Genomic DNA, 27194 nt, shown 5'->3' with positions numbered 1-27194 from the left:
AAACAGAGTTGGAAGGGACCTTGGAGGTCTTCTAGTCCAACCCCCTGGTTGCCCAATCTCTTCTTAAAAACCTCCAGTACTGGAACAACTGTAAGCCATTCCACTGATTAATTATTCTCACTGTCAGGAAATTTCTCCTTAGCTCTAGGTTGCTTCTCTCCTTGATTAGTTTCCATCCATTGCTTCTTGACCTACCTTTAGTGCTTTGGAAAATAGATTGACTCCTTCTTCTTTGTGGCATTCTAAAGCATTTGTGACTTTAAATATTGGAATACTGATATCATATCACCCAGGTGTTCACTTTGTTAGACTAGACTTACCCAATTCCTGCAACCATTCTTCATATGTTTATCCTCAGTCCCCTAACCATCTTTGTTGCTCTTCTCTGCACTCTTTCTAGAGTCTCAACATCTTTTTTATATCGAGGCAACCAAAACTGGATGCAGAATTTCAAGTGTGGTCTTACTAAGGCATTATAAAATGGTACTAACATTTCACATGATCTTGATTATATCACTCTATTAATGCAGCCTAGGATTGCGTTGGCCTTTTTGGCAGCTGCAGCACACTGCTGGCTTATATTTAAGTGGTTGTCCACTAGAACTCCAAGATCCTCTTGCAGTTACTACTGTTGAGGCAGGTACCACCTATGCTATACCTGTGCATTTGGTTTTTCTTGCCTACATGTAAAACCTTGCTTTTCTCTACATTGAATTTTATTTTGTTAGACAGGGCCCAATGTTCAAGTCTGTCAAGATCCTTCTGTATCTTCAGTCTAACTTCTAGAATATTGGCTATTCCTGCCAGCTTGGTATCATTTGCAAATTTGATGAGTTCCCCTTCTATCTCCTTGTCTAAGTCATTGATGAAAATATTGAAGCGTACTGGGCCTAAGACAGAGCCTTGGGGTACAGATAATTTTCTGTTAATTATCATCATCAACAGCATCACCACCATCATCATCTATTAAACTTGTATACCAGCAACCTCTGAACAACTCTATAGTTTTCCATGTTAGTTTCAAAGGGAGGTGAAGGAGATGGGAATTATTACTATACAGCGTTTGAATTTGTCGTTTCACTGGTGATGACATCTAGTCAACCTTCATCTATTTGGAAGCTAAGCAGTAAATTACAGGGCTTCTGGTTAGGTAGGAAAGTTAAAAAGAGATCTTAGAAGAAGACAATGGCTAACCTCTTTGGTATTGTTTCCTGAAATACCTACATAAAAACATATATTAAGTCATCAGAGAGATTTCCAAAGAACCTGCTGCATCATTTTCCATATAAAATTGATCCGCTAATTGCTTTTTGGCTGATCAATAACACATGCCGATTCATACAACTAGCATTTTGAAACAGATGACATAGATTGGGAAAATGAGCTGGGAGAGGATTTTATTCCCACTCTTCTGACTCAATTCCCCGTCATCCCAATTCCCTGCAATTTTTTTAAAAATAAATGCAACAAGTTGGGAAATCTAATCCAAGAATAGAAGTGTCCACGACTGTCCCAAATTCACACCATACTTACCGATCCATTTCTTCTTTGTTGTTGTCGCTTTCAGATTCTGAAGACGAGGCCCCTGTGGGAAAGCAAAGATTACTTCCACGGGGCACCATATTTATTAATTTACCTATCTGAGTGCAATGTAGGCTGTCTGTTTAATGTTTGTTGTTGATATCACAGTGATTTAGTGCAACTATTTTGATTTCTGGGAGTGGATCTGAATATCTCTGGAATCTTTCCTTAGCAATTTTGTCCCTATAAGAAATGTCCCTATAGGTTTCCTATATGAAATATAGGTCCCTATAGGTTTCCTATAAGAAATGTCCCTATAGGTTTCCATAGGCTTATTTGTAGCCTATGACTATCATTAAGTGTTGTAAGTGTTGTACCTTGATGAACGTATCTTTTCTTTTATGTATACTGAGAGCATATGCACCAAGACAAATTCCTTGTGTGTCCAATCACTTGACCAATAAAATTCTATTCTATTCTATTCTATTCTATTCTATTCTATTCTATTCTATTCTATTCTATTCCATTCCATTCCATTCCATTCTATTCTAATGTGTCCCTTTGGGAAACACATTTCTTATAAAGACATACAAAGCACTGTGATGCTGCTTTTGCTATAGTATTTTTGGACTGATGACAATTGGCACTCTTAGATTTTTTATTCCACTGAAAAATATAACTACTTCTTTTTTCAGTCACTGCTGGGAAAATCTACCGGGAAACTGGATTAAAACTGACCTTCAGTTGTGTTGTAATAGAAAATTTCACTCCTTGCTGTAGTTGTTAAGTAGAAGCTACATAACATCATGTTCATCGTCATCATACAAATGCACCGATTATGTTGCAACTCACATAAATTATATAATTTTATGATTATATCATAATGCATAAGACGTCACATCTTCCCTGATATTCAGACTCCTAAGAGAAATATTTTAAAACTTGTCTGGGAACAGATTTGGATATGAAGTTTGTTGCTTAAAAGAGAGCTTAAAAGAGATCAGGCAATATCCTCAAAACTGGATATTCCATGATTAATTAGGTAAAATAGGTAGTAGGTATATGCTTTACAGATAAATACATATGTTTTTCTCTCTCTGTGTGTGTGTTTACATACACACATACACACACACACCCCTATAGAATATTTAGTTTGTGTCTGGCATGAATGAAAAGCACAATACCATAAAGAGATTGTAGTATCCCACAAGTGATGGCAACTAGTTTTAAATTCTTCCAAATTCTACCTGAAACACTGCGAAGAACTCTGCAAAGCTGGCTGACAGTACGAATATATATATATATATATATAAAATTATATATATAATTTGTCTTTGGTGCATACATTCTCAGTGTACATAAAAGAAAAGATATGTTCATCAAGAATTCTAAGGTGCAACACTTAATGATAGTCATAGGGTACAAATAAGCAATCAGGAAACAATCAATATCAATGTAAATCGTAAAGATACAAGCAACAAGTTACAGTCATACAGTCATTAGTGGAAGGAGATGGGTGATGGGAACGATGACAAGATTAACAGTAGTGCAGACTTAGTAAACAGTTTGACAGTGTTGAGGGAATTATTTGTTTAGCAGAGTGATTATATTATTATATAGTATAATATTATCATAGTATTAGTCTTATTACAGCCCCTGACAGAAAGCTCTTAAGGGTTGAAGGACCAGTTTCAGATCTGTTGATGTCTGTAATACAGTTGTTGCTTCATTTGTATACTGAGAAATGGCTATTGCCAATTGGAGAGACAGTGGGAAGACATTTTGATTTCTTCAAGAGCAGATGACAACTATCATTATCCTTTAAAATTAGTGGTTTCATGTACGTTATAAATAAGAGTAAGCATTACTTTTTAAATCTTGGAACACCTGTTTTCATATCTCAGGAATTCATCTGAATTAAGAAAGCAGCAAAAATATATCTAACACAAGTTCTATATGCTGCTTTCCCTAGTTCCGTTTCAAGCTTTGTTTATTAATTTCATTTTTATTTATTTATTTTTGTCAAATACATATTAAATAATATATATAAGTATAAGCATGAAATGAATACATAAAATGAATACAACTAAAGGGAACATTAGGACAGGGACGGAAGGCACGCTGGTGCTCTTATGCACGCCCCTTACAGACCACTTAGGAATGGGGTGAGGTCAACAGTAGACAGTCTTAGGTTAACGTTTTGGGGATTTTGGGATGAGACCACGGAGTCAGGTAGTGCATTCCAGGCATTAACAACTCTGTTACTGAAGTCATATTTTCTACAATCAAGATTGGAGCGGTTCACTTTAAGTTTAAATCTATTGTGTGCTCGTGTATTGTTGTGGTTGAAGCTGAAGTAGCCATTGACAGGAAGGACATTGAGTTATGCTCAGGTCATGCCTTCTACTATTACCTTCTACATAAATCTCTGCAGATGTTGAGTCTGTCCCATAGATGTTGGACGCAAAGCAGGAGTAGCGCCCAGTGTCTTCTTCAAAAGCTTCAACAATAATTAGTGAATGCAGCTCTCCTGATTGGATGATTTGAATATATGGTGAATTTTCAAGCTCTTTCCCTTCACAATACCACCTGCAAAAACAAGGCAATCATTTGTCACCTCTTGACTGATGAATGAGAAGACATATTACAACAGTGGCAACGACTTATTAATCACCCTAAGCAGACTTTCCACTTAAAAGAAATTAAAACAAAAGGGTAAATAACTGGTTGTATTTAGCTGTAGTTAAAAACTGAGCTGCATTATGTTCCAAATTACAGACGTACTTGTTGAACAATGCAAGGTGGAACCAGGGTCAAATAGTAATTAGTTTGTTGGAACTACTGATTCAAGTTTACATATGCAAAATGGCATGAAATTCAAGAGAATAATCATACTGTAGATCCATTACTATTCCTCAGAAACAGTTCTAGTATTAGCGGATCGAGTGGGAAACATTTATGTAACCTTCCAAGAAAGATAGATTCAAACTTTATCCTTAAACAATAATGCATATGCATTGACCATACATACCCATAGAATTTGTGTATATCAGAGGTGAAATCCTGACAGGTTCTGGAGAACCAGTAGTGGAAATTTTGAGTAGTTCAGAGAACTGACAAATACCACCTCTATCTGGCCCCAGAGTGGGGAGGGAATGGGGATTTTGCAGTATCCTTCCCCTGGAGTGGGGTTGGAATGGAGATTTTGCAGTATCCTTCCCCTGCCATGCCCACCAAGCCACACCCACCAAGCCACACCATGCCCACCAAGCCACGCCCACAGAACTGGTAGTAAAAAATTTGGATTTCACCACTCGTGTATATATATGGCCGTAGAACAGACACATACACATCGATACATATTCTATGGCTTTATTTTGCATGTATTAATTATGATATATATTAGAGTAATTCAACTATATTTCACATGCTGGAATAGATAAGAACACTGAAGTATCTATGTAGAATGTAAGAATATTTCAGTACTGTTTACTGAATTTTTCTGCTTATGAAAACGATGGTCAAAATAATATGACAGTTATGAAGAGATATCAGATTGCCTCTGAATGATTAGGATGTATTTATCTCTGATTTGTATGGGGGGAGTTAGGATTTGAGAAGAAGGGGAGGACTATAATTTGTGTTAGGGAAAATTTAGCGTATGATTGTTTTGTTTTGTTTTGAACTATACCTTGTGTTTGCTCTGGGAAGTCGGGGGGGGGAGGGAAGAGGGTGGTTTTGGAGGGAGGGAGGAGGGGAAAAGGGGAGTGAAAATTTTTGTAAAAACTTTTTCAATAAAATAATAATAATAATATGACAGTTGAAGTACCTTCTGCATGAAATCTGGGTGGATGATTCATCCATGCAGTTTTTAAAAACTCTACACTGAAGTTTAAAAACCGGGGAAAACATTTTTCTCAATTTGACACTGATTTTGATTCCTCTGCTGCACATCTTAAAAGGTAAAGGTAAAGGTTCTACTTGCACATACGTGCTAGTTGTTCCCGACTCTAGGGGGCGGTGCTCATCTCTATTTCAAAGCCGAAGAGCCAGCGCTGTCCGAAGACGTCTCCGTGGTCATGTGGCCGGCATGACTCAACACCAAAGGCTCACGGAACGCTGTTACCTTTTTAGCAAAGGTGGTCCCTATTTTTCTACTTGCATTTTTTATGTGCTTTCGAACTGTTAGGTTGATAGAAGCTGGGACAAGTAACGGGAGCACCCCATTACATGGCACTAGGGATTTGAACTGCTGAACTGCTGACTTTTTGATCGACAAGCTCAACATCTTACCCACTAAGCCACCATGCCCGTTATCATCTTAGATGAAACTACAGTAAATTATTAGGGTTTTTTTTAGTTTAATTGTGCATTCCTCCATTAGCTGTCCACTTCAAGATAAAACAACCAATAAATGCTAAAAGCAGATGATATAATGTGCAAACATTATTTCCAATAGTCTTAAACTGAGATTTATTCGTATGTTTAGGAAGCTGAACAAATAGTGGTATACCTGTTCCATCATTGGCTCTATGAGAATGGAAATATTTGAATCCAGTATCTATTAAATCTAAACGGTCATACATGTGTAGGTCAAGAATGGCTTTATCCTCAGGTGTGAAAACATACAAAAACATATTTGCTTTTAGATGATGGTGATCTGTGAATCTCATTTTTATGGTATGTTAACCATGTTTTTTAGCTTAATGATTTTTATGAACGACACCAAAAGGTTATGACCCAGTGGTGAAATCTGAACCGGTTTACTACCGGTTTGCCGGCTGTGCACGCGTGGCACATGCATATTTAGTGTGCACTACGCAGCAAATGCAAGGTGTGCACATGTGCGCAGTGCACGCCAAAAGGAGGCATGGGGTAAGTAGAACAGTGCGCGGGGGGGATCAGCTGTGGCACGCGATCTTTTTTTTTCTTTCTTTTAAAAGCATTTTTTTAACAACCTATTCGGCCGAATAGGTTGTAAAAATGCTTTTAAAAGTAAAAAAAAAAGACTCTGACAATCGCGTGGCTCAGCTGTGATCGTCAGAGCCTATTTCTACCTTTTAAAAGCATTTTTTAAAAGAAGCGGCAAGCGGGGAAGCGGGCGACAGGGCACTGGGTGGGCATGGGCGGGGGGGCGGGGCGGGGATTTTTGCTACCGGTTCGCCGAACCACCCGCTGCCATCGCTACTGAATCGGCCGATCCAGTCCGAACTGGGAACATTTCACCCCTGTTATGACCTAATGCAATGCATGTATTTAGGCATTTAGTATATCCTTAACAGATTAAAAGCACTTCTAAATAAAACAAAGAAACAAAAACCTCTGATTTCTGGGGAATTTACCTAAACTTTATGAGAAGATGAGAATTTTTTTATTTTAGGATTTTTTTTTAATTGATTAGCCTATGGTGCTCATGTCTTGTTGATATAGTATTGTTTATTGCTCTGAATAATTCATTCCCCCCATCCCCACCCCAAGAAGGCTCCAAACCAGAAAGTAAGCTCAGAGAAGTTAAAAACTCTTGGACCATATGCAAACATTACAATATCATCTAGATATTTTTAACTACCATTCCTATTGCTATCAGCCGTTTTAGCTAATCAAGAGAAGTGTAGCCTGGAACATAAGAAAGGCTCTAAGTTCCTACTTTAAGATTAAAGCAATGGTGAACGATTGATCAACAGTTACTCGACTTCAGTGGGACTTTTTGAATTTAGAAACAGTAACGTATGATGGAAAATACAAGTTGTTGAAAATGCAATAAAGGTACTTTGCACTCCCTGCGCTGTTTTTGGGCATGTTGGAAGTATCTGGGTTAATCCCTTTTGGAACCAAGATACTTTATAAGAGGAGTACTTGAACAGGTAAGGCAATTTCTATATTCTTTTGTGCTTTCTGGGCTGTGCATCAATTTCTATTGTAAATGAATGGGAGAATGGCCAGTAGCTCCAAGTATAATTAAGGGGAAATTCACATGGCTCCCACTTCTTCAAGTTTTTATGCAGTTCATGTGGATAATGAAACAAGGAAAAACTGTATTCACTTGGATAAACTCATGCAAAGAATTCTCAAGCATCTATTCAAGAATGCATAACCTACAGGAGTTTTCAAATACATAGCTGATAAAACAAATACCCATATATATTGCCTGCTTAAGGCAATAACTAATGCTTAAGGATAAAGAGGATCAACTAATGATTTCCCTCTTTATCCTTAAGCATTAGTTTATTCCTTCTGTTCAGTTTAGATATTGTCTTAAGATAATATCAGATAAAATAAATTTAATAAAGTTAAATGCAGTAGCAATTTTACTTCCCTCTCCATAATACAGATAGATATGCAGCCGTGTGCATATTTAAGAATAAATCCATAAACTATAGTTTCCAATGAGCAAAATGTAACTTCTTTATATTAGAATAGACTTCAGTCTATAACCCTGCACTACAAAATCTATTTATCCAACTACTTAATATATTTAAAAATAAATCTTGCAGTTTGGCATAGTAACATAAGAGTATGTTAGGGTTAGGCGAGACCGGGAAAAATACTCTTTTACGCTTTCTCATCTTCATCCATTTTTTTCCTGTTTCCTATAACAGTACGCAGGGAAACAAAAGAAATGAACCAGTTACCAGGATCTTATTATCATATGTGGTGGACATGCCTAGAAGCTAAAAACTACTGGAATAAAATAAAGACATGGTTAGAAGAAATGACACAACAACATATTGATTTAAAACCGGAGCTGTTCCTATTGGGTATTCTCCCAGAGAAAATCAGTAAAGAAAATAGTTACTTGATTATACATGTAATAACAGCGGCAGGGATTGTTTTTGCACAAAATTGGGAAGCAGAGAAAATACCTCTAGAAGGGGAGGTTATTAAAAAAAAATTAAGACTGTGCTGAAATGAATAGATTAACTTTGATGATCAAAGAAAGAGAGGATTCAGAACATTTTAAGATATGGGATCAATTTTACTATTGTTTAGAAAAAAGATATAGATAAGCAAACTGGTAGTTATGTAAGAAAATGGTATAATCAGAATATTGTACTTGTGGAAAAAATGGTAACAGATTGAAAATGAAAATGAAGATAGAAGAAGCAACAAAAAGAACAAGACAAAGAGAAAACACCGAGATGTCACATGAAAGGAATGACTAATGTATTAAATGTTTGTTTGTGTATAAAATAAAAATATTCAAAAAAGAAGAAGAAATAAATTGCTCTTCCTTCCTTCCTCCCTTCTTCCTTTCCTCCCTCCCTTCCTCCTTTCCTTCCTTCCTTCCTTCCTCCCATCCTCCCTCCCTCCTTCTCTCTGGCATACTGATTGGAGGAGGGGGTTATTTGTTTAAATAAATTAATGGACATAGTCTTGTTCCCTTCCTTCTTCCTTTTTCTCTCTCCCACCTCATTTCCTCATCTGTCATTAGCCGGCAACCATGGAGCCATGCTTTGAAAATCAGATTGGAAAGGTCTTCAAGTGGAGTAAAAAAATCAAGAGGGTATCCCAAATCCATTGGACTGAGTTTCCTACTACCTACTTGGGCCTGGGTCCCAACAGTTTTACCCTTAATCTTCTTTTCAACAGACTTCTTTGGGATCTCCACCTGTAACATTTCTGTAAAAAGTTTTATTCTTTTGTTAACTCCTTTGCCCTCCATTTTCTTTTGGTGAGAGGATCCTGGATCTCTACCCAATATTCTTATCTACGATGGACCATGTTTTTTGCTCATTCATAATTAGCACCATTCACAAGAAGTGGAAAACTTGCTATGGTCAGAATGCTGTGCGGGTTTTTTGATGTATATATAAGCATTTCTCACATGAAGCAAAAACCCCATAGTCCTAGAAGTAATCAATCAGAGATGATATTATTCCACTTTGACAGGGTGCATTAATCTGTGCATCCTCCCTTGTGTAAATGCAGCTAAAGTTTCGGTTAGTCTTTTATCTTACTGATATCATGTGCCGGACTCAGAAAATAATTAAGTCAATGTGATTAGGTACCTGAGGTAATTTGTGGTTAACAGAAAAAATGTTTGTGGCATCTAACAACTCCACTTATAATAGGTTCCATCAATGGATAAATTTACCTTATGCATAATTGAAACTTTGGTCCCCATACTTTATTATAGCACTGCCCACCCTCTGGTATCTTCCAGATGGAATGCTAATTTTGCCAGAATTCTCAACCAATACTGCTATTGGGAATCAAAACATCTGGAAAATGCCATGTTGGGAAAGACTGTGGCAACTGAGGGTAGAACAAGAACAAGCACCTGAGGGTAGAACAAGAAGCAATGGGTGGAAACTGATCAAAGAAAGAAGCAACTTAGAACTAAGGAGAAATTTCCTGACAGTTAGAACAATTAATAAGTGGAACGACTTGCCTGCAGAAGTTGTGAATGCTCCAACACTGGAAATTTTTAAGAAAATGTTGGATAACCATCTGACTGAGATGGTGTAGGGTTTCCTGCCTGGGCAGGAGGTTGGACTAGAAGGCCTCCAAGGTCCCTTCCAACTCTGTTGTTATGTTATGTTATGTTAACTGTCCAACTGTCCAACATGTCAAGACGTTGTTCTCAAAAATGACGTTGTATCACAAGGGTTACAACCGGGATGCCATATATACAATGCAAAGATTTCAAACTCTTCTCTACCACTGAGTAAACACCTTCCTCAGCATGCCAGATCAATAAGATGATGAAATGATTACTAGATTAAAATCCACACACGGTTGGAAAAAATGATAAAAAAGCATATAGACTTTAAACCAGAAGTTTTCCTATTGGGGAATCATACCTGAAACTTATAATAGAGAATTGAGATATTTGATTGTGAATGTAGTAACAGCAGCTAGGATTATGTTTGCTAAGAATTGGAAAAGTGAGAAATTTCCATTGCAAGATGAAATTATTTAGAAAAGAATGGAATGTGCAGAAATGAGTAAATTGACATTTGAAATTAGAGAACAAGAAGATAAACAATATTATAAGATTTGGGATTTATTTTATCAATGGTTAGAAGGAAAAATACGTTAAAAAAGATCTTAGAGAGATTTTTATAAGGAAAGAATTGTTGAATGATACAATTGATTTAAAATGATGGAATGAAGGATGTAATAAGAAAAAATATTAATTTAGAATAATTTATATGAAATGAAAGAATGAAATATAATAGTTAATTAAAGGATCAATTGATTAAAATATTTGGATACATATTAGATTGATAAAATGTAAGATCAGATAAATTAATGATACGTATATGTTGAAATTGCACAAAAGATTTGTAATCAACCTACCGACACACTGTATCTGGATTGAAGATGTTTTTATGTTTGTTTGTACTAAAAATAAAAAATTTTCAAAAAAAAATATAAGATGATGAAATGACTAAGAGTGCTAATGTCTGTAGTATACAATCGTTAATGTTCAGTTAGAAATATTTTTTTTGTTTCTAGTTACATTACACATTGCAAGAATGCTGTCTTGCCACAGAAAAAAGTATAGTTTTTAGAAAGTCGTCTGATTTAGCTAACAACCATATTGTCCATTTTTGATACAGGAGTTCTATCATCCATTGTTTTACTCCACTGAATATATCTGTTATCAAACACCACAGTCATTTTTTTTCTTGAATGTCATTCCATCAACTTGTTTGATGCGGCATCAAATGAGGATTGCATTTTTACTAAATTACTAAAAATGGACATAATTAACAGGGTGCATATTTTCTATTAAATGTTAGCAACTGGGTATATATTGCAGATATGCACAAGGAAAACCGTGACCTTTGAGGATTTATGATGTAACTGATTTTTTTTGTGGGGGGGAGAATTTAATTTGTGAAAATTCAATAATAATGTCACGGCATCCCTTTCCAAGAATTGCAGTGTTCCTAGTGCTTTACTAAAAATCTTAAATCCGGTGTTTCTCTCTTAAAATAAGAGTAGAAGGAGCAACAGCAAAAAAAAAAAAAGGGAGAATTGTAATATTATACAACAATTTGTGCTTGGGATACATCATTACGCTGATCTGAGCCTTTTGCAGATTGAGCCCCAAAGATGATAGCAAAGATGTGACATGGACAAGGATGCATCTACAAGGGGCAGAGAATTCATGGGTTCATACAGTGTGTGTAAAAGAGTTGGTGTGCGTGTGTATTTATTGTGTGTGTATATTTTTGTGGATGTGTATTAAAAGTCAACGGGACTTTTAATACACATCCACAAAAATCACCCCGCGTAACAGAGTGAGCTCCCGTTACTTGTCCCAGCTTCTGCCAACCTAGCAGTTTGAAAGCACATTAAAAAAATGCAAGTAGAAAAATAGGGACCACCTTTGGTGGGAAGGTAAAACCGTTCCGTGCACCTTTGGTGTTTAGTCATGCCAGCCACATGACCACGGAGACGCCTTCAGACAGCGCTGGCTCTTCGGCTTTGAAACGGAAATGAGTACCGCCCCCTAGAGTCCGTAACAACTAGCACATATGTGCGAGGGAACCTTTACCTTTACCTTATTAAAAGTCAGGATAGCAGCCACACAGTTAAAGCCCCATTTCCCTTCTACATGTATTGCATCTGCAATGACCAACAAAGTGGTTGATGATCAAGTACAGTAGTCACAATAAACATCTTGGTATTTTAAAATCAAATTTTGTCTTACGGGTACCCCTGGAAGGATGGGAGAACACTTGCAAGCATTTTCCCTTTTACTGGAAGGTTTTTAAAATGGGAATGAGGAGAGGGAAGTTGTTGCAAGGCAAACTGCTTCCACTTCCCATGTAAACACCCCAAAATGATTTCAAAGTGGGTTACATACGCCAAGAAAATGTAGACGCAAAATGGGTGAATTTCTGCTGTATAATTTCAGATTCAGGGGATTTGGAGAGGGCTTAATATTTGCCTTCCACTCTCTTTTCCACTTTTTTTGTTGAAAAAAAACATCACAAAGCTGAAAAATAGCCATTTTCCCCACTGTATTTTCATAAAATGGTCTCAGAATGTTGGGGAAATATAAGTCATGTGAGTTTGGGGCAGGGGTCTGCAACCTTAAATATTTGAAGAGTCATTTGGACCTGTTTCCCACAGAAAACACGAGGAGCCACAAAACCTGGGTGGGCATGGCCAATTCAATGTCACTCACTTCCACCAGTCACATGACACCCTCCTAGCCACACCCACCCAGCGGATCATTAGGGCAGAAAACCAGTTGTTAAAAAACATCAGGAACCACAAAACCCTTTTGATACCTCTCTCTCTCCCTTCCCCCCTCCTCTCTCCCTCTCCCTTCCCCCCTCTGTATCTCTCTATGTTTCCCTCTTTCTCTCCTGCTCTCTCTCTGTATCTCTCTGTTTCTGCCCTGGCGCTTCTTCATCCTCCGCCGTTGCCCTTACCTTCTCAAGTCAGGCGAGGAGTGACTGGGAGGGGAGGTCGAGGGGCGGGGCCAGCCAGTGGTGGGAATACCCGACAGGGAGCCACAGCAGAGGGCCCAAAGAGCTACATGCGGCTCTGGAGCCACAGGTTGCTGACCCCTGGTCTGGGGCCTGCCACCACCACTTTAAAAACAAAGGTGCATGCAAGTGTTTTGCCTGAAAGTTTGCAGAACGTGGAGACAGCACTAAGGGAGATGTAGTTCATAAGTAAGTCTTCCTTTCCAATAATCCCAGAAGGAATAAGTATTGAAACAGAATTGTCTATGAGCAATGGTGGGGTCCTAGTAGAGGACTGACTAAATAGTGAAGGTACTTAATTACAGTCACCCGTTCCATGAAGATTTATTTTCAGTACATAAATAAAATAGGGACATGTTTACCTGATTTCAGGTGTTGGTATTCCTACTACAATGCAGTCCAACTGCACTTTGGTTCCTTCAGAGACTTCTCTGCTTTTGAGTTTCTGAGTAAAATGTGGCGGTTGACCTATTGGCTCCTCAGAATAAAAAGGTGCGACTGACGACTCTGTGCTTAATTCTGGATTTTCTAATGTATGGACCACTTCCACATCTGCCTGTTGAGGATAAGCTGGGTTTTCCAGCAAAGGCTGGATTTGATCTGACTCTTGAGATATTGGAACACAAGGCCTTTCCCTGTTTTCAGACAAATTGTCTTGGTGGGCCTTGTGTTTAGATTCAAGTTTGCTCCTGTAGTTTTTGCATGTCCTGGGCCTGATTCTTTTTGAACTGTGTGCTTTGAAAAGAGAAGAGAGCTCCTCAATAAAATCGGCAGCCTTGTTGAGCAACTCTTTCTTTGATTCTGTCTCTGACCCAAATGGCGACTGCTTCTTTGGATGGCTGCCTGAAGTTGGTGAGGCTGTAGATTGGCGCTGCTGCTTCTTTGAAATAATATTTTCAGAGTTTTTCAACTCGGAGGGTAAGAACACGTGTATCTGCTGCTCTTCTTCTGGGCTGTTCTCAGGTGGCTCTTGATTGATAGCTTGCCTGGCCAAATTAACACTCTCATCTAGCTCTTCTTGGCTCAAAAAGGCAGAAAGATCTGGAAGTTCATCCTGGCCGGTTACCTCATCAGAAGCCCTGGAGGTACACCCAGAATGGACAGAATTCAGAGAAGATTCTGATCTACTCCTTTCACTATTACCTGGACGGCTGTTTTCAGCTAAATAGCTCTCTCTCAGAAGTTGAGTTATTGAAGTTGAAGATTCAGAAGTATTGTCTTGCATGCTGTTAACAAAGAGTACAAATAGGACTATAACCTCATAAAATACATATTTTTTCTAATGAGTTAAAAGAAATGGACGGAGGTGTTTTTACTGCAGCTTTCCTCAACCAACAACTTTGATCAAACCCCCCACCCCACCTTGAGAATTAAGTTATATCCAACAATCTGGAGCTATCAGGCTGAGGAAACCGTTCTACTGGAATTGATCAATAGATACTGTATGTAATTCCTCTTTTGCTCCAGATTTAATTGTGATCTGATAAAGCTAGCATCTCTATTATTTGGAAGTATTCTAACTTTCTTAAAGGCTTAAAGTAAATTTTGCTGCACAAAATGGAATTCTCAACAATTCTCTATAAGAATTTGTCCCATTTACACATCCATTTACCTTATCCAGCCTTCATCCATCTAATCCTGTATTGTTTGCTTGGAGTTGCTATACCTCAGAAAGAGGCATTTATTTGCCCTACATCTGATACTCTGAGAGCTGGGCTTGATTTACTATGTGTATAATAATACTATAACGCCCTCCCAAATTAAGATTCTGCAGTAACCATATGACTATTCCTAGCAACAAGTGGTCATACTTGAATGCATAAATGTCATACAAATATCTTTTTATAAACAGATGCTCATAATCAAAAAAATGTAGCTTGAATTCAGTATTTTGCCATGCCCTGATGACAGTTTGATGGGGGTGATAAATTCTAATAAAATTACCCAGGAATTGATTGGTTGATCATGCCTGCTTTTATAAGAAAATCGGAAATCCCTGAACAATAGAATGTTCTTTGTCTGAAGAAATTTTCTCGTTGGAATTGTGCCCTATCATCTCTTTCATTGCTTTCTATGTGAGTAGTTCACTTTACAGTATATTTTGGCTCTCACTGTATCTCAGAATTGTATATATTTGATATAGAAGTTGAGATAGAAAATATCAGGAAGACCTGATTTTGAATAAATATGGACCAGTCAAGACTGGATGAATCTCGGGAAGCAACAATTTTAGCACTGAGTCTTATTTCCAGAATTGAAATGAGATAATATCTTATGCTACTTAATGGATTCTGGAGACATTGTGAAGCGCACAAAGCTCAGTTCACTCCTACTCATCAACACAAGCTGTTCCTGGTGACCTCTTCACCATATCTAATCTTAGGGTGAACAGTGGATGACTCCACACTGACATTTAAGGACATTGCACAAAGTCAGTTAAATTACCGTAGTTACTGATTTCGGGCAAACAAATATACCTCTGCTTAAGACCGAGTTGGGACCAGGCGTCACTTGAGTTTTTGCCATAATTTGCAGCTGGAAATGTAACTATTATATGTAACTTAAATAGTTAAATTGTCTTAAATAGTTAATTTTCTGCATTTTTAGAAATATTTACTTTGTTGCTCTCATGACCATATTCTTTGGTGTAACTGATGTAGCATAACCAAAATACGTGCACAGAGGCCCAAATGTGTACAGAACAGAGACTATGATGCTTTCAAGGGTGTCTATGGGGAGGGGTGAAAAAAAGACAAGATGGTGGACGTAACTCATATGATTAGAAACGCATGTAAAAAAAGGGACAGGACTTTGATCACCCCTTCTTCTGATGCTACTCCTTGATGTTTTCCACAAAACGCACCATTAAAATACCACTGCCAATTTCCTGTCAAAATCTGGAAATTTTCCTAAAGCGTTCTGCTATTTCTTCAAGCAAAATCATGACCACAATTGTCAGAACCTGACCTCATTTACTAGACACATTTGACCTGGGATGATGAGGCCAGTTATTTTTATGGAAAGCAAGAAACAGTTTGGGCACATGAGATATAAGAAAACAAGACGTTTCCCTCAGGTGAAACTAGAAATGAATGCCAGGACACCATCATGCGTGGTGGTGATGGCCTCTTTTTCAGAAGCATGTTTTTCAGTTGCTCAGTCTATGCTCCAGCCCTGCAACTCTCGTGATCATATATGTAACTTGTCTCTCCTTGCTTAGCTTGCAAACCTAGTCCAGGTCATCGGCCAGGTACTACACCAGCCAAGCTTGGAAAATGGGGGGAAAAGGTCAAAATTTTTTACTACGGGTCCTGTGGGTGTCTCTTGGTGGGCGTGACATGGCTTGGTGGGCGTGGCTTGGTGGGCATGGCAGGGGGAGGATACTGTAAAATCTCCATTCCTTTCCCACTCCAGGGGAAGATTACTGCAAAATCCCCATTTCCTCCCGATCCGCTGAGACTCAGGAGGCAGAGAATAGATGGGGGCGGGGCCAGTCAGAATTTTTACTACTAGTTCTCCGAACTACTCAAAATTTCCGCTACCGGTTCTCCAGAATTGGTCAGAACCTGGTGAAAAATAGGGACCACCTTTGGTGGGAAGGTAACAGTGTTCCATGTGCCTTTGGCATTGAGTCATGCTGGCCATGTGACCATGGAGACGTCTTCAGACAGCTCTGGCTCTTCAGCTTTGAAACGGAGATGAGCACCGCCCCCTAGAGTCGGGAACTACTAGCACGTATGTCAGAGGGGAACCTTTACCTTTACCTTACAGATGTCTATGGAGATTCTCAGTCATCCAAGTCATGATTGTCCCAAAGGTGGTTTTTGAAGAGGCAACTGGACTTTCTGATTTTTCTTTGAAGACGTTTTGCTTCTCAAAAGAAGCGTCTTGGAGGAGAAGCATCCAAGAATTGCATTCAAAAAGAATGCAAATGACCAGCTGTCTGAAAGGAGTATAAATCCTTCCATTCCCCATCATTCAGTCAGAGCTGAATAAGCTTCTTGGATGAAAAGCGAAACCCTCTTCAAAGAAAAACCAGAAAGTCCAGTTGCCTCTTGAAAAAGCACCTTTGGGATCCTCTACAGCAGTGGTAGTCAACCTGGTCCCTACTGCCCACTAATGGGCGTTCCAGCTTTCATGGTGGGCGGTAGGGGTTTTGTCCGATACTGAAGCACTTTCCATTTTTTTTAATTTAATTGACTTTTAAAATTTTTTTCATAGCATTATTTAAAAACATTTTCATTAGATTTTCATAAAATTCCCCGTGACAATTTAAATTTCTGAAAATATACTAATTTGTATCGCCCGCACATAAGTTTAGTTCACGTTACGTAAGTGAAACTAAATGGTGCTATAGTGCGACCGCAAACAAAAGAGCCTCGTCCCAGAATAGCCCGCGCATCTTCCCCCACACCACCCAGCTATAACAGACAAGCAGAGCTGGTGGCCGGCACCCCCCCCCCAACCCCAATCCATGATGCGCGAGAGGCATGCGCAGACGATGATACACTTTATAAACCACCATTACTGTGGAACCGGTGGGCAGTTAGAAAATTTTACTACTAACAGAGATACAAAAGTGGACGGTAGGTATAAAAAGGTTGACTACCCCTGCTCTAAAGACATCCTGAATGTTAATTTCACACAGAAAAATTTAAAAAGTAAGTACATGAACTAAATCTGTTTTTCTTCTAAGCTCCTGATATTATTCATCTATATTTTTTTTGTAAAAGCTAATAGACCTTATGCAATAAACTTTTGATAAGTCTACACATGTATACTCATCACTTTCCTCAGGTTGCACTCTCCTCCAGTCTAATCCTTCTTAAAATTTTGTTTTGGTGGTTGGACAATGAAATAATTGGCCCAAATTCATCCAAAGGCTTTAAAAAAGCAAACAAAAAATCCAACAGCAGTCTAGGACAAATAGTACTAGGATTGTTCACCATTTTTAAAAACTAGTTTATTAACCACCATCCATTCTGATGATGAAACCAATAATTATGAATACATTTGGGCCTTCTAGAATTTAAACAGTAAGTTTGGAAAATGTAAAAAATTATAAATGAATTTACAAAGTGATGATTCACGTTTGATAGAACTTTAATCAGGGCTTAATCACTAGAATGAAATTGATCCTTCACATTAGATAGATGTATCCAATACCGAGTAAAATTTGATTACCTACAGTAGAACAGAGAATAATAATACTTACAATTACCTTTGAGTAATAAATAAAAATCAACCATTCTCACTAGTCAAAGCTTGGGTTATTAAAATGAAAGTTTGACTAGGCAGATAAATGTAAATACCTCAAGAACTTTTAAATCATTCAATCGTAAGGGCTTCCGTAACTCTGTGAACCTTCCAAGGACTTTTCTATAGAGCCAGCCTATTATTACAAATCCTTTTCATCCGTTTCTCTACAGCTCTTATTTGACTTGACCCCACCTGCGAACTGTCGATGTAGATTTAGAAAAACTCTCCTTCAAGTTGACCAGCAAGCATGGCTGGCTGGGGAATTCTTGGAGTTGAAGTCCACACATCTTAATCAGTGGTGGGTTTCAAATTTTTTTACTATCGGATCTGTGGGTGTGGCTTGGAGAGTGTGGCATGGCTTGGTGGGCGTGACTTAGTGGGTGTGGCAGGGGAAGGATACTGTAAAATCTCCTTTCCCACCCCACTCCAGGGAAAGGATACTGTAAAATCTCCATTCCCTCCCCACTCCAGGGGCAAATCCCCATTTCCTCCAATCAGCTGGGACTTGGGAGGCAGTGAATAGATGGAGGCGAGGCCAGTCAGAATTTTTACTACTGGTTCTCCGAACTACTCAAAATTTCCGCTACCGGTTCTTCAGAACTGGTCAGAACCTGCTGAAACCCACCTCTGATCTTAATGTGTGCTAAAGTTGACAAACACTGAGCTTACGTCTCCATCCTCCCTTTGATGCATGAGCATTTGTGATGGAAAACAGAAGGGTGGGACACCATGAAGATAAAAGCCAGTTCTCTCCTCTATTTAGGGTGGGCAAATATTCTGCAGTCATCCTGGCTTAGCACCTGCAGGGAGGAAAAGCCCAGGAGCCAGGGAACATAGGAAGGGGAATTCCTAGGAACGGGAAAAACCCCACCCCCACAAGCTCTGTGCATCAGAGCTGGCAGTGAGCCAGATTGTAAATCAGCTGAGCTATTCTATCATGATCTGTCTGGGATCATGGGTCATACCATCAATCTGAATCAAAGTCAATGCCTGTGTTTTTGATAATGGCAGCTTGATCAGTGATGGCTAAATATTGGGGACGGAATTGGGATATTCAAAGAAATGAGTGGTATAATGAAATTTGGAGTATGGCAACAAATGATAAATTAACAAGAGAAATTAAATTTAAAAGAGGGGATGATCAAAGCAAACAATTATAATGAAATAGAGGGAGATTTTATAAAATCAGTGTTGGTGGAAGGCAAAGGGAATAAATCTACTCAAGAATATATGTTATTTTGGAGGGGATAAGAGCACAATTGAAATATATTGAATATCTTTTTGTTGTTATTGATGAAGAAATATAAGGGGGAAAAAATGGTTTCCAGGTGGTGGAGGTGCCCTGTAATATTTGTTTTTTTTTTTCCTGTTTCTTTTTTTTTGTATTTTTTTGTAGTTTTTGTAAGGGGTAGTCAACCTTTTTATACCTACCGCCCACTTTTGTATCTCTGTTAGTAGTAAAATTTTCTAACCACCCACTGGTTCCACAGTAACTGGCTACCAGCTCTGCTTGTCTGTTACAGCTGGGTGGTGTGGGGGGAAATGCGCGAGCTATTCTGGAACAAGGTTCTTTTGTTTGCGGTTGCACTGTAGCGCCATTTAGTTTCACTTACGTAACTTGAACTAAACTTATGCGCGGGCGATACAAATATTGCCTTATACATTGTAAGCCGCCCTGAGTCTTCGGAGAAGGGCGGGGTATAAATGTAAACAAAACCAAAAAAAATAGTATATTTTCAGAAATTTAAATTGTCACGGGGAATTTTATGAAAATCTAATGAAAATGTTTTTAAATAATGCTATGAAAATTTTTTATAAGTCAAATTAAAAAAAAGAAAGTGCTTCAGTATCGGACAAAACCCCTACCGCCCACCATGAAAGCTGGAATGCCCACTAGTGGGCAGTAGGGACCAGGTTGACTACCACTGATTTAGATGTATATGTAATATGTTTGTATTATTTGTATTTTTTTAAAAAAAAACAATTAAAAAAGTGAATGCCTCCATTTGAGAAGTAAGTCTATAAAGGGTGATGTTTTAAGCTATTCTTTTCACTACTAAAGCATATCCAGAAACTGGAGTGGTTTCATGTAATACATTCCTTTAATAGAAAATTATCCATTATTATTTTTTTATGTTGAAAAGAAGTGTCTGCATTTTGTTTATTCTAACGCTGAATCTATCAGCTTCATAGGGACCATCCAGGGACATCATATGCCACATTATCAAATATGTCTTTGCTATTTTCAAATGATGCTGAAAGTAATATTTTGTTGTGTATTTAGTTAAAAAATAATTGGTTAGCAGTCGGATAATAAAATGTGACTCTTTTGGATGTGGCACAGAGGGTGTATTGAAACACCACAATCAGCACAGGATAACAATGGTGCAATCGTAGGAAGATTCCTAATTTCAACTATTATCTGAAGACACAGTTCTCTGGAAAAGACCCAAATGGCAGTAAAGGTGGAAGGGAAGAAATAAGACCAGCAGAAAGGTGGATGGACTCTATTACAGCAACAGTAAGTGCTCCTTTGGAAAATGAGGTCAAAGAAAGATGGAAGAAATTTATCAAAGTGATAGTTTGGAGTTGAAAATAACTTGATGCTGCATAATCAGTCAATAATTTCTAGGCAAAAGGAGGAGTCTGAGGTAGAAAGCTATTTTAATTATGTTCCCTTGTGGGCTTCACTTCTATTCGGCAACTATGGAATGAGAAATTTGAACTAGAAAATCATCTAATTCACTTGTTGGGATGATCCCACAAGGATGTTATATCCTTAATTGACATCCCATCGTTCCCATCACCCATCTCCTTCCACTTATGACTGTATGACTGTAACTTTGTTGCTTGTATCCTTACGATTTATATTGATATTGATTGTTTCCTAATTGCTTATTTGTAGCCTATGACTATCATTAAGTGTTGTAAGTGTTGTACCTTGATGAAGGTATCTTTTCTTTTATGTACACTGAGAGCGTATGCACCAAGACAAATTCCTTGTGTGTCCAATCACACTTGGCCAATAAAAAATTCTATTCTATTCTATGTTATATCCTTAATTGACTTATACTCATTGAGAATCTGTCACAATTTCAAAATTTGCAATGATAGATTTATAATTTAAAGAATCACCTTGTAGGGGAGGTGGCCGCATATATTTTAATAACTAAATTACAAAAATAAATATAATTTTAATTGGAAGTATCTTTAGGTAGGAGAGACAAGCTAGTATCTCAGAGTAAATTTTGCTTGTGCTGTTTTCTTTTACTGTACTTCTAGGCCAGCCATAACAGTTGGAAGGTAGGCATGGGGACTGTGCTCTCCCAAATTTGCATGAAATTTAATTCACGCAAAACACTAAGGAGCACTTGCCAAAACCTCACATGAATGGAAGAATATACTGAGAATTGCTGTGGAATATTCTTCTGCCGGCCTTTGCCAAGTCAATGACCTTCAGCCGTAGATGGGCTATAGTTCTTATTCTCCCGTAGTGGAGTAATGAGACTGCAATCAAAGGCATCTGGAAGATGCCAGGTGGAAAGGTTACAGGGCTTTGTTTGAAGCCATGCTTTTATTTAAAGGATTTTAGTGAGATGTGCTTCAATATAAATTCTCTGGCTGAAGTTACCAGTAGAACGAGCAACACTTTCCTTTCAAAGTAAAGCATTATTAGCTGGTATCACTTTCTACTTGTGATGGATTGGCTAATCATCCCAAACCAAGTCTCCCAGGGAGACCAAAACGTTTCTGGCTCATTTGTGAACAATTAGAATGCCTAAATCTCTTTACCCAGAATTACACTCCAGGCATTAAACCTTTTCGAATAGTATATATTTGATTTTAGTCAATATTCTGCTGACTCTTCAGTCAACATTCTACTTAACAGCACTCTGATCCTTTAAATAATCACTCTGATGTTTCAAGATACAGGTACATCATCCAGTTGATTTTCAGAGAATAACCCAAGCTCTGCCTAGCCCTAGACCCGTGATGGGGAACCTATGGCACGCGTGCCACAAGTGGCACATGGAGCCATTTCTGTGGGCACACGAGTGTTGCCCTAGCTCAGCTCCAGCGCACATGGGCACACAGGCCAGCTGATTTTCGGGTCTTCTGGCCCACCAGAACTTAGGAAATGAGCCATTTCCGGCCTCCAGAGGGCCTCCAAGGGTTTGGGGAAGGCTGATTTTGCCCTCCCCAGAAAGCCTCTGGAGCCTGGGGAGGGCGAAAAACGGGCCTACCGGGCCCACCGGAAACCTTTTTGCCATTGTGTGCCAAAAGCGGGGGGGAGCATGGGGGGGCATGGACCCCATTGAATTACGGGTGTGGGCACGTGTGCGTGCAATCCCCCCCCCGCGTTCCCCCCACTTTTGGCATGCGACAGCAAAAAGGTTAGCCATCACTGCCCTAGTCCAATTAATAACTGAATGCTAATATTTTATGCAATTCTTAACCAATTACATTTTAAAAAATAAAGGATGAGCAACAAACATGCAAGTTAAGCCATCCAACTTCTCCTATTTACTATAAAAGAAAGCACTCTTCCTAACTCTCCTCCATCAATCAAATATTCTTAGCCGGGATTCCCCAAACTTGGCAGTTTTAAGGCTGGTGGACTTCAACTCCCATAGATGGCTGGAGAATTTTGGGAGTTGAAGTCCACCAGCTTTAAAACTGCCAAGTTTGAAGACCTCTGCTCTTAGCTTTCATTAGATTATACAACATTCCAATAAATGGCCATGACAGAATCTGTTGTTAAAGCACAAACATCTAAAGAGTGTTCCACAAATTCAGATGCGTTCCACAAGTGTTTGAGAAAGACTTCCCCTGGAGGTTTTCCAGAACCCTCCATTCTGGTACTCTACTGTACAAATAAATAACTGTATTCAATTGTGCTCTTAAGACTACTTAATTATTATGGGTGCTCAATTTGAGTGGGTAACAAAAACAAGAACCCAAACTGAACTTCAAAGATAACAAATGCTATATTTGTACTTACTCATCCTTGAAGTAAAGCATTTTTTCTTGGCACAAGGTCTTCAAGATATGCTGCCCATTTTAGCTAGGAATTTTGGCAGTTATAACCCCAATTTATAAAAGGCTGGTTAAAGAATATCCCTTGTAGAGGAAGGAGTGGCAGAACCTGGGATAGAAGTTAAAGGAGGGATCTGCATAGCATTTCTACATAGCCACAAGTGGACTAAGTCTCATCCGTCTTGAATTCTGTGGGTCCTTATCTAACTCTTAGCAGGTGCTAATCATTAGTTGATATTATTCCTGTGAATAGCAGTAAATCAATTTAACTGTACCTTCAAATGTGGACCTGATCTTTCATGCCAGACAAAAATAACAGGTAACCAGTAATTTCTCCATTCAAATCTATACTCCATTCAAATTGATGCATAAATCTGGATACTATAGGCGGATAAACCTAGGTAGCCATATTTTGAATTTCTAGATATGGCTACCTATCCTTTGTTATTTGCTTTGGAGAATACAAAATGAAGCATGTTTGGCATATATTGACTTAAAATGGGGTGCCACCGTTTAAGAGCACATCTCCAGCTCTTAAGTAAAGCCACATGATTTCCCAACTCTTAGATTTTATTTAACTTTGAACATTATCTCAAAATATTTCTACCTTGTTAATGTAAACAAACAGTATCTAGTTTGCTCTCCTTTTCTTTTCCCCATAACCGCAATCTTGTTCTTTTCGCTTACCAATAAAAGCCCAATTTTGAAAAATGGATGGTAAAGCAAAATTTGTTTCTCTGCGGTAACACTTTTAGATCACACATTATTGATTAGCGCACTATATGGAACTGCAGATTCTGTGGTTGATCCATTACAAGTAGGCCTTGCTTAACAACTGCCTTGCTAAGTGATCATTCAGGTGTTTTGCAACTGGAAGGCTTTTACACCATTTGCAAGCTTCACACGCAGTTTCCAAGAAGCAGATTCAATACAGAAGCCAGCGGTAAAATCATAAATTGTGGTCATGTAATATCCTGCTTAATGACTGCAGCAGACAAGAGATAGTATGTCTGTCATGGTCACTCGATATCTCACTTGACAATTGCATTGCTTAATTGCATTGCATTGCTCTACCAATAAAACTATTGTAATATGGATTTTGGCATGTTGAAAAGAATTTGACATGGAATCCATTTTAGTTGCCTAGATGTTTGGTGTCAGTCTCTTTCTTAGATATAATAGCTAAATAGTCTGCATATTAAATTACAATGCATTGGCTTGATATGATTTATTCTTAATTCTTACTGACTCCCTATATATTTCCAAACTACTTGTGATTTTAAAAGATTCACTGAACTAGTATGAAGGACAGGTTTAAAAATCCCTTTAATGGAACAGGAGAAGTAATTCTACTAGTACAAAGTTGCAATTTTAGTTGTAGTTTCAACAGACCTTATCAAAGTATTGCATACTAACGGTTTAAATCCATTCTATCTACATGCTTTCATTATTATTTATATTGAGTAAAATATATTAATTGAGTCTTTCTATAATTTTGAAAGCATTGTTTGTTAGGTGATACTCTAAAACTATTAGATATTTTTCCTCTTTGATTAAGTACAAAAGAAGATTTCAATATTTTTCAGAATACTGATATAATTATAAAAGATCTCTTATTGCTCTTATTTTAAAAAATATCCATGTGCTATACAGATTTGGAAATATGTCTATCTCTAAAAAAAAGTTACAAAACTTACTGGCATTCCACTAAGATACTGCACAGCAACAATAAAAACATACAATATAAGAAGGCGCATGTATTTTTTAGTGTGCATAATGAACATTGTGGTTCCTCTCTTTAAAAATGGCTGCAAACAATTGAGGTATGAGATGCTGATGTCCCTCAATGATTCATTATATGATAATTCACAGTTAATGTATGCCCTGCTTTGAGCTTTAGTTGAGACAATATGAAAGTATTGAATATTGAAGTATTTCATGAGAAGAGTCCTCCACAACAGAATACCTTATGCCACCAGACTCAAAATTTTGGGCTTAGACAACTTAGAACTACGCCGACTTCAGTCTGACCTAAGCGTAGTACACAAAATTGTTTGCTACAGTGTCCTACCTGTCAATGACTACTTCAGCTTCAACCGCAATAATACATGAGCACACAATAGATACAAACTCAAGGTAAACCGCTCCAAACTCGATTACAGAAAATAGGACTTCAGCAACAGAGTGGTCAATTCCTGGAATGCACTACCCGACTCTATTCTTGCATCCCCAAAGCCCCATAACTTTAACCTTACACTGTCTACTGTTGACCTCACCCCATTCCTAAGAGGTTTGTAAGGGGCATGCATAAGCGCATCAACATGCCTACCGTCCCTGTCCTACTCTCCCTATTTATTCGTATCCATTTCCTGTGTTCATATTCATTTTTATACATATCTGTTCTGTCCCCTCACCTCCATCTGAGCGATGACTTAATTAGCCGGCACTATAAGCTCTGGCAGCAAGCTAACGAGCATCTGCCAAGTGTTTCTGTTATCTCCCTTGATGCCGATGAGTCAACAAACAGTACTTCAGCTCTAGTCAAGCAGTTGATTTGCCTGCTATAAAGAGGCATAGCAGCTCTTGCTGCTTTTATATCCTGTGGGCTGTGGCTCCATGACTCAGCACTTCCTAGGCCTGCCCCACCCCTGCTTCTGTTGTTCCCGCCCCTCCTGCCTACGAAACCTAGGGTCCAGCCAGGCCTGATTGCCATCAGCCGGGTCTGGAGGCATGGCCTGGTGGGGGGGAAGAATCAGGGGATGGAGGCCTCGCCGATGCTCCAGAGGTAAGTCCTGATGACCCTTCCCCCTCACTTTCCAAGTCACTTTCTGGCAGGGGGCCCGGCTCAGGGGGCGCAGACACAACAATACCTGTTATTTTGTACATGTTTGACAAAATAAATAAAATAAAAATAAATAAATAAAGTTCTCAACTGGGACAGGATCAGAGGTGAATAAGCACAGAAAGAAAGACAGACATGTTGAAGCACAATTTCCCAGTTCTTGTCCCAGCAGAAAAGTATGTTGACCAGAGTCACTCTCGATAGTGTTATGGGCAGCATGTAAATTTAATAAATAAATAAAATGAATGTTGGCATGGCATTTGCTGTCTCGTTGGCCAAGACCTATTCTGCCCCCAATAGTGAGGCTGGTAAGTGGTGCCATCCTTTCAGTTTAAGATGGAGCACGCTAGAAGTCGTCAGTGGATTCTTAAGTTTCATTTTATCTCCTACCATCCCTTGCCCGCTGTCAAAAAAAACCCACCCCTCATTCTAATGTGGGGTGGGGCAGGGATGGGTGAGTGCAGGTGGGTCCTTGGGATGGTCGGTTTAGACACCCATCAACTTGTCCAACTAACAGGTCACAGGTATGGGGGGGTGCTTCCTGCCTGCGATCTGTTAGTTGTACTGTTTCTGAATTCTGGCCCAGTGGTCTTTTGGAAAACTTGGGTGTTGACAAAAAAGTGAGCTGACAGTTGAGTGGCACCTATCTATTTCATCCTGCACCCTCCTCTAAGCCTGTGATGTGCCCACGGGAGTGAGAAGAACAGGGCAAAATAGGAGAGAATAATGAGATAATGAGCAAACTCCACTTTCAGCTAGCGCTACAAAGGGAGCTGGCAGTGAATGGCTGCGGCTGATGGCACCTGGAAGAAGTTCTTGGAGCAGACAAAATACTGCCTGTCCCAACAAAAGAATTAAAAAAACTGTAGTTCCTGTAGGTAAAATTCCTTGTGGGCAGAAGAATTAGAAAGCCTCTAATATACTCATTGGCTGACATAGCTGACATAAGTTGTCTCGCTTTCCCATTTTATTTTATTTTTGCACATATTTAACTTCTTTTACTGTTGCACATATTTAAATTCTTTTATTGTAAGTTAAGTTTACAGCTAAGCAAAAGTAACCTTCTCCACATGAGTATTTCA

General features: G+C 38.6%; 1 protein-coding gene across 8 annotated transcripts in view; it reads right to left on the bottom strand.

The window, feature by feature from the left end:
• MYPN (myopalladin) overlaps positions 1-27194 on the bottom strand; it is a 134506-nt gene that overhangs the window by 76648 nt on the left and 30664 nt on the right. For 5 of the 8 annotated variants that reach the window (XM_058189467.1, XM_058189469.1, XM_058189466.1 and 2 more), the window contains 3 exons: positions 13337-14200; positions 3935-4110; positions 1534-1585 (listed from right to left, as the gene is read on the bottom strand). In XM_058189467.1, coding sequence (XP_058045450.1) covers positions 1534-1585; positions 3935-4110; positions 13337-14199 — 1091 coding nt within the window. In that variant the 5' untranslated portion in view covers position 14200. Of the gene's footprint in view, positions 1-1533; positions 1586-3934; positions 4111-13336; positions 14201-27194 lie in introns of those variants that run through there. The other 3 variants (XM_058189473.1, XM_058189472.1, XM_058189474.1) reach the window with 2 other exon arrangements.

This window comes from Ahaetulla prasina, chromosome 6 (genome assembly GCF_028640845.1).
Source record: "Ahaetulla prasina isolate Xishuangbanna chromosome 6, ASM2864084v1, whole genome shotgun sequence".
NCBI lineage: Eukaryota > Metazoa > Chordata > Lepidosauria > Squamata > Colubridae > Ahaetulla > Ahaetulla prasina.
This window is presented reverse-complemented; position numbering and strand designations above follow the sequence as displayed.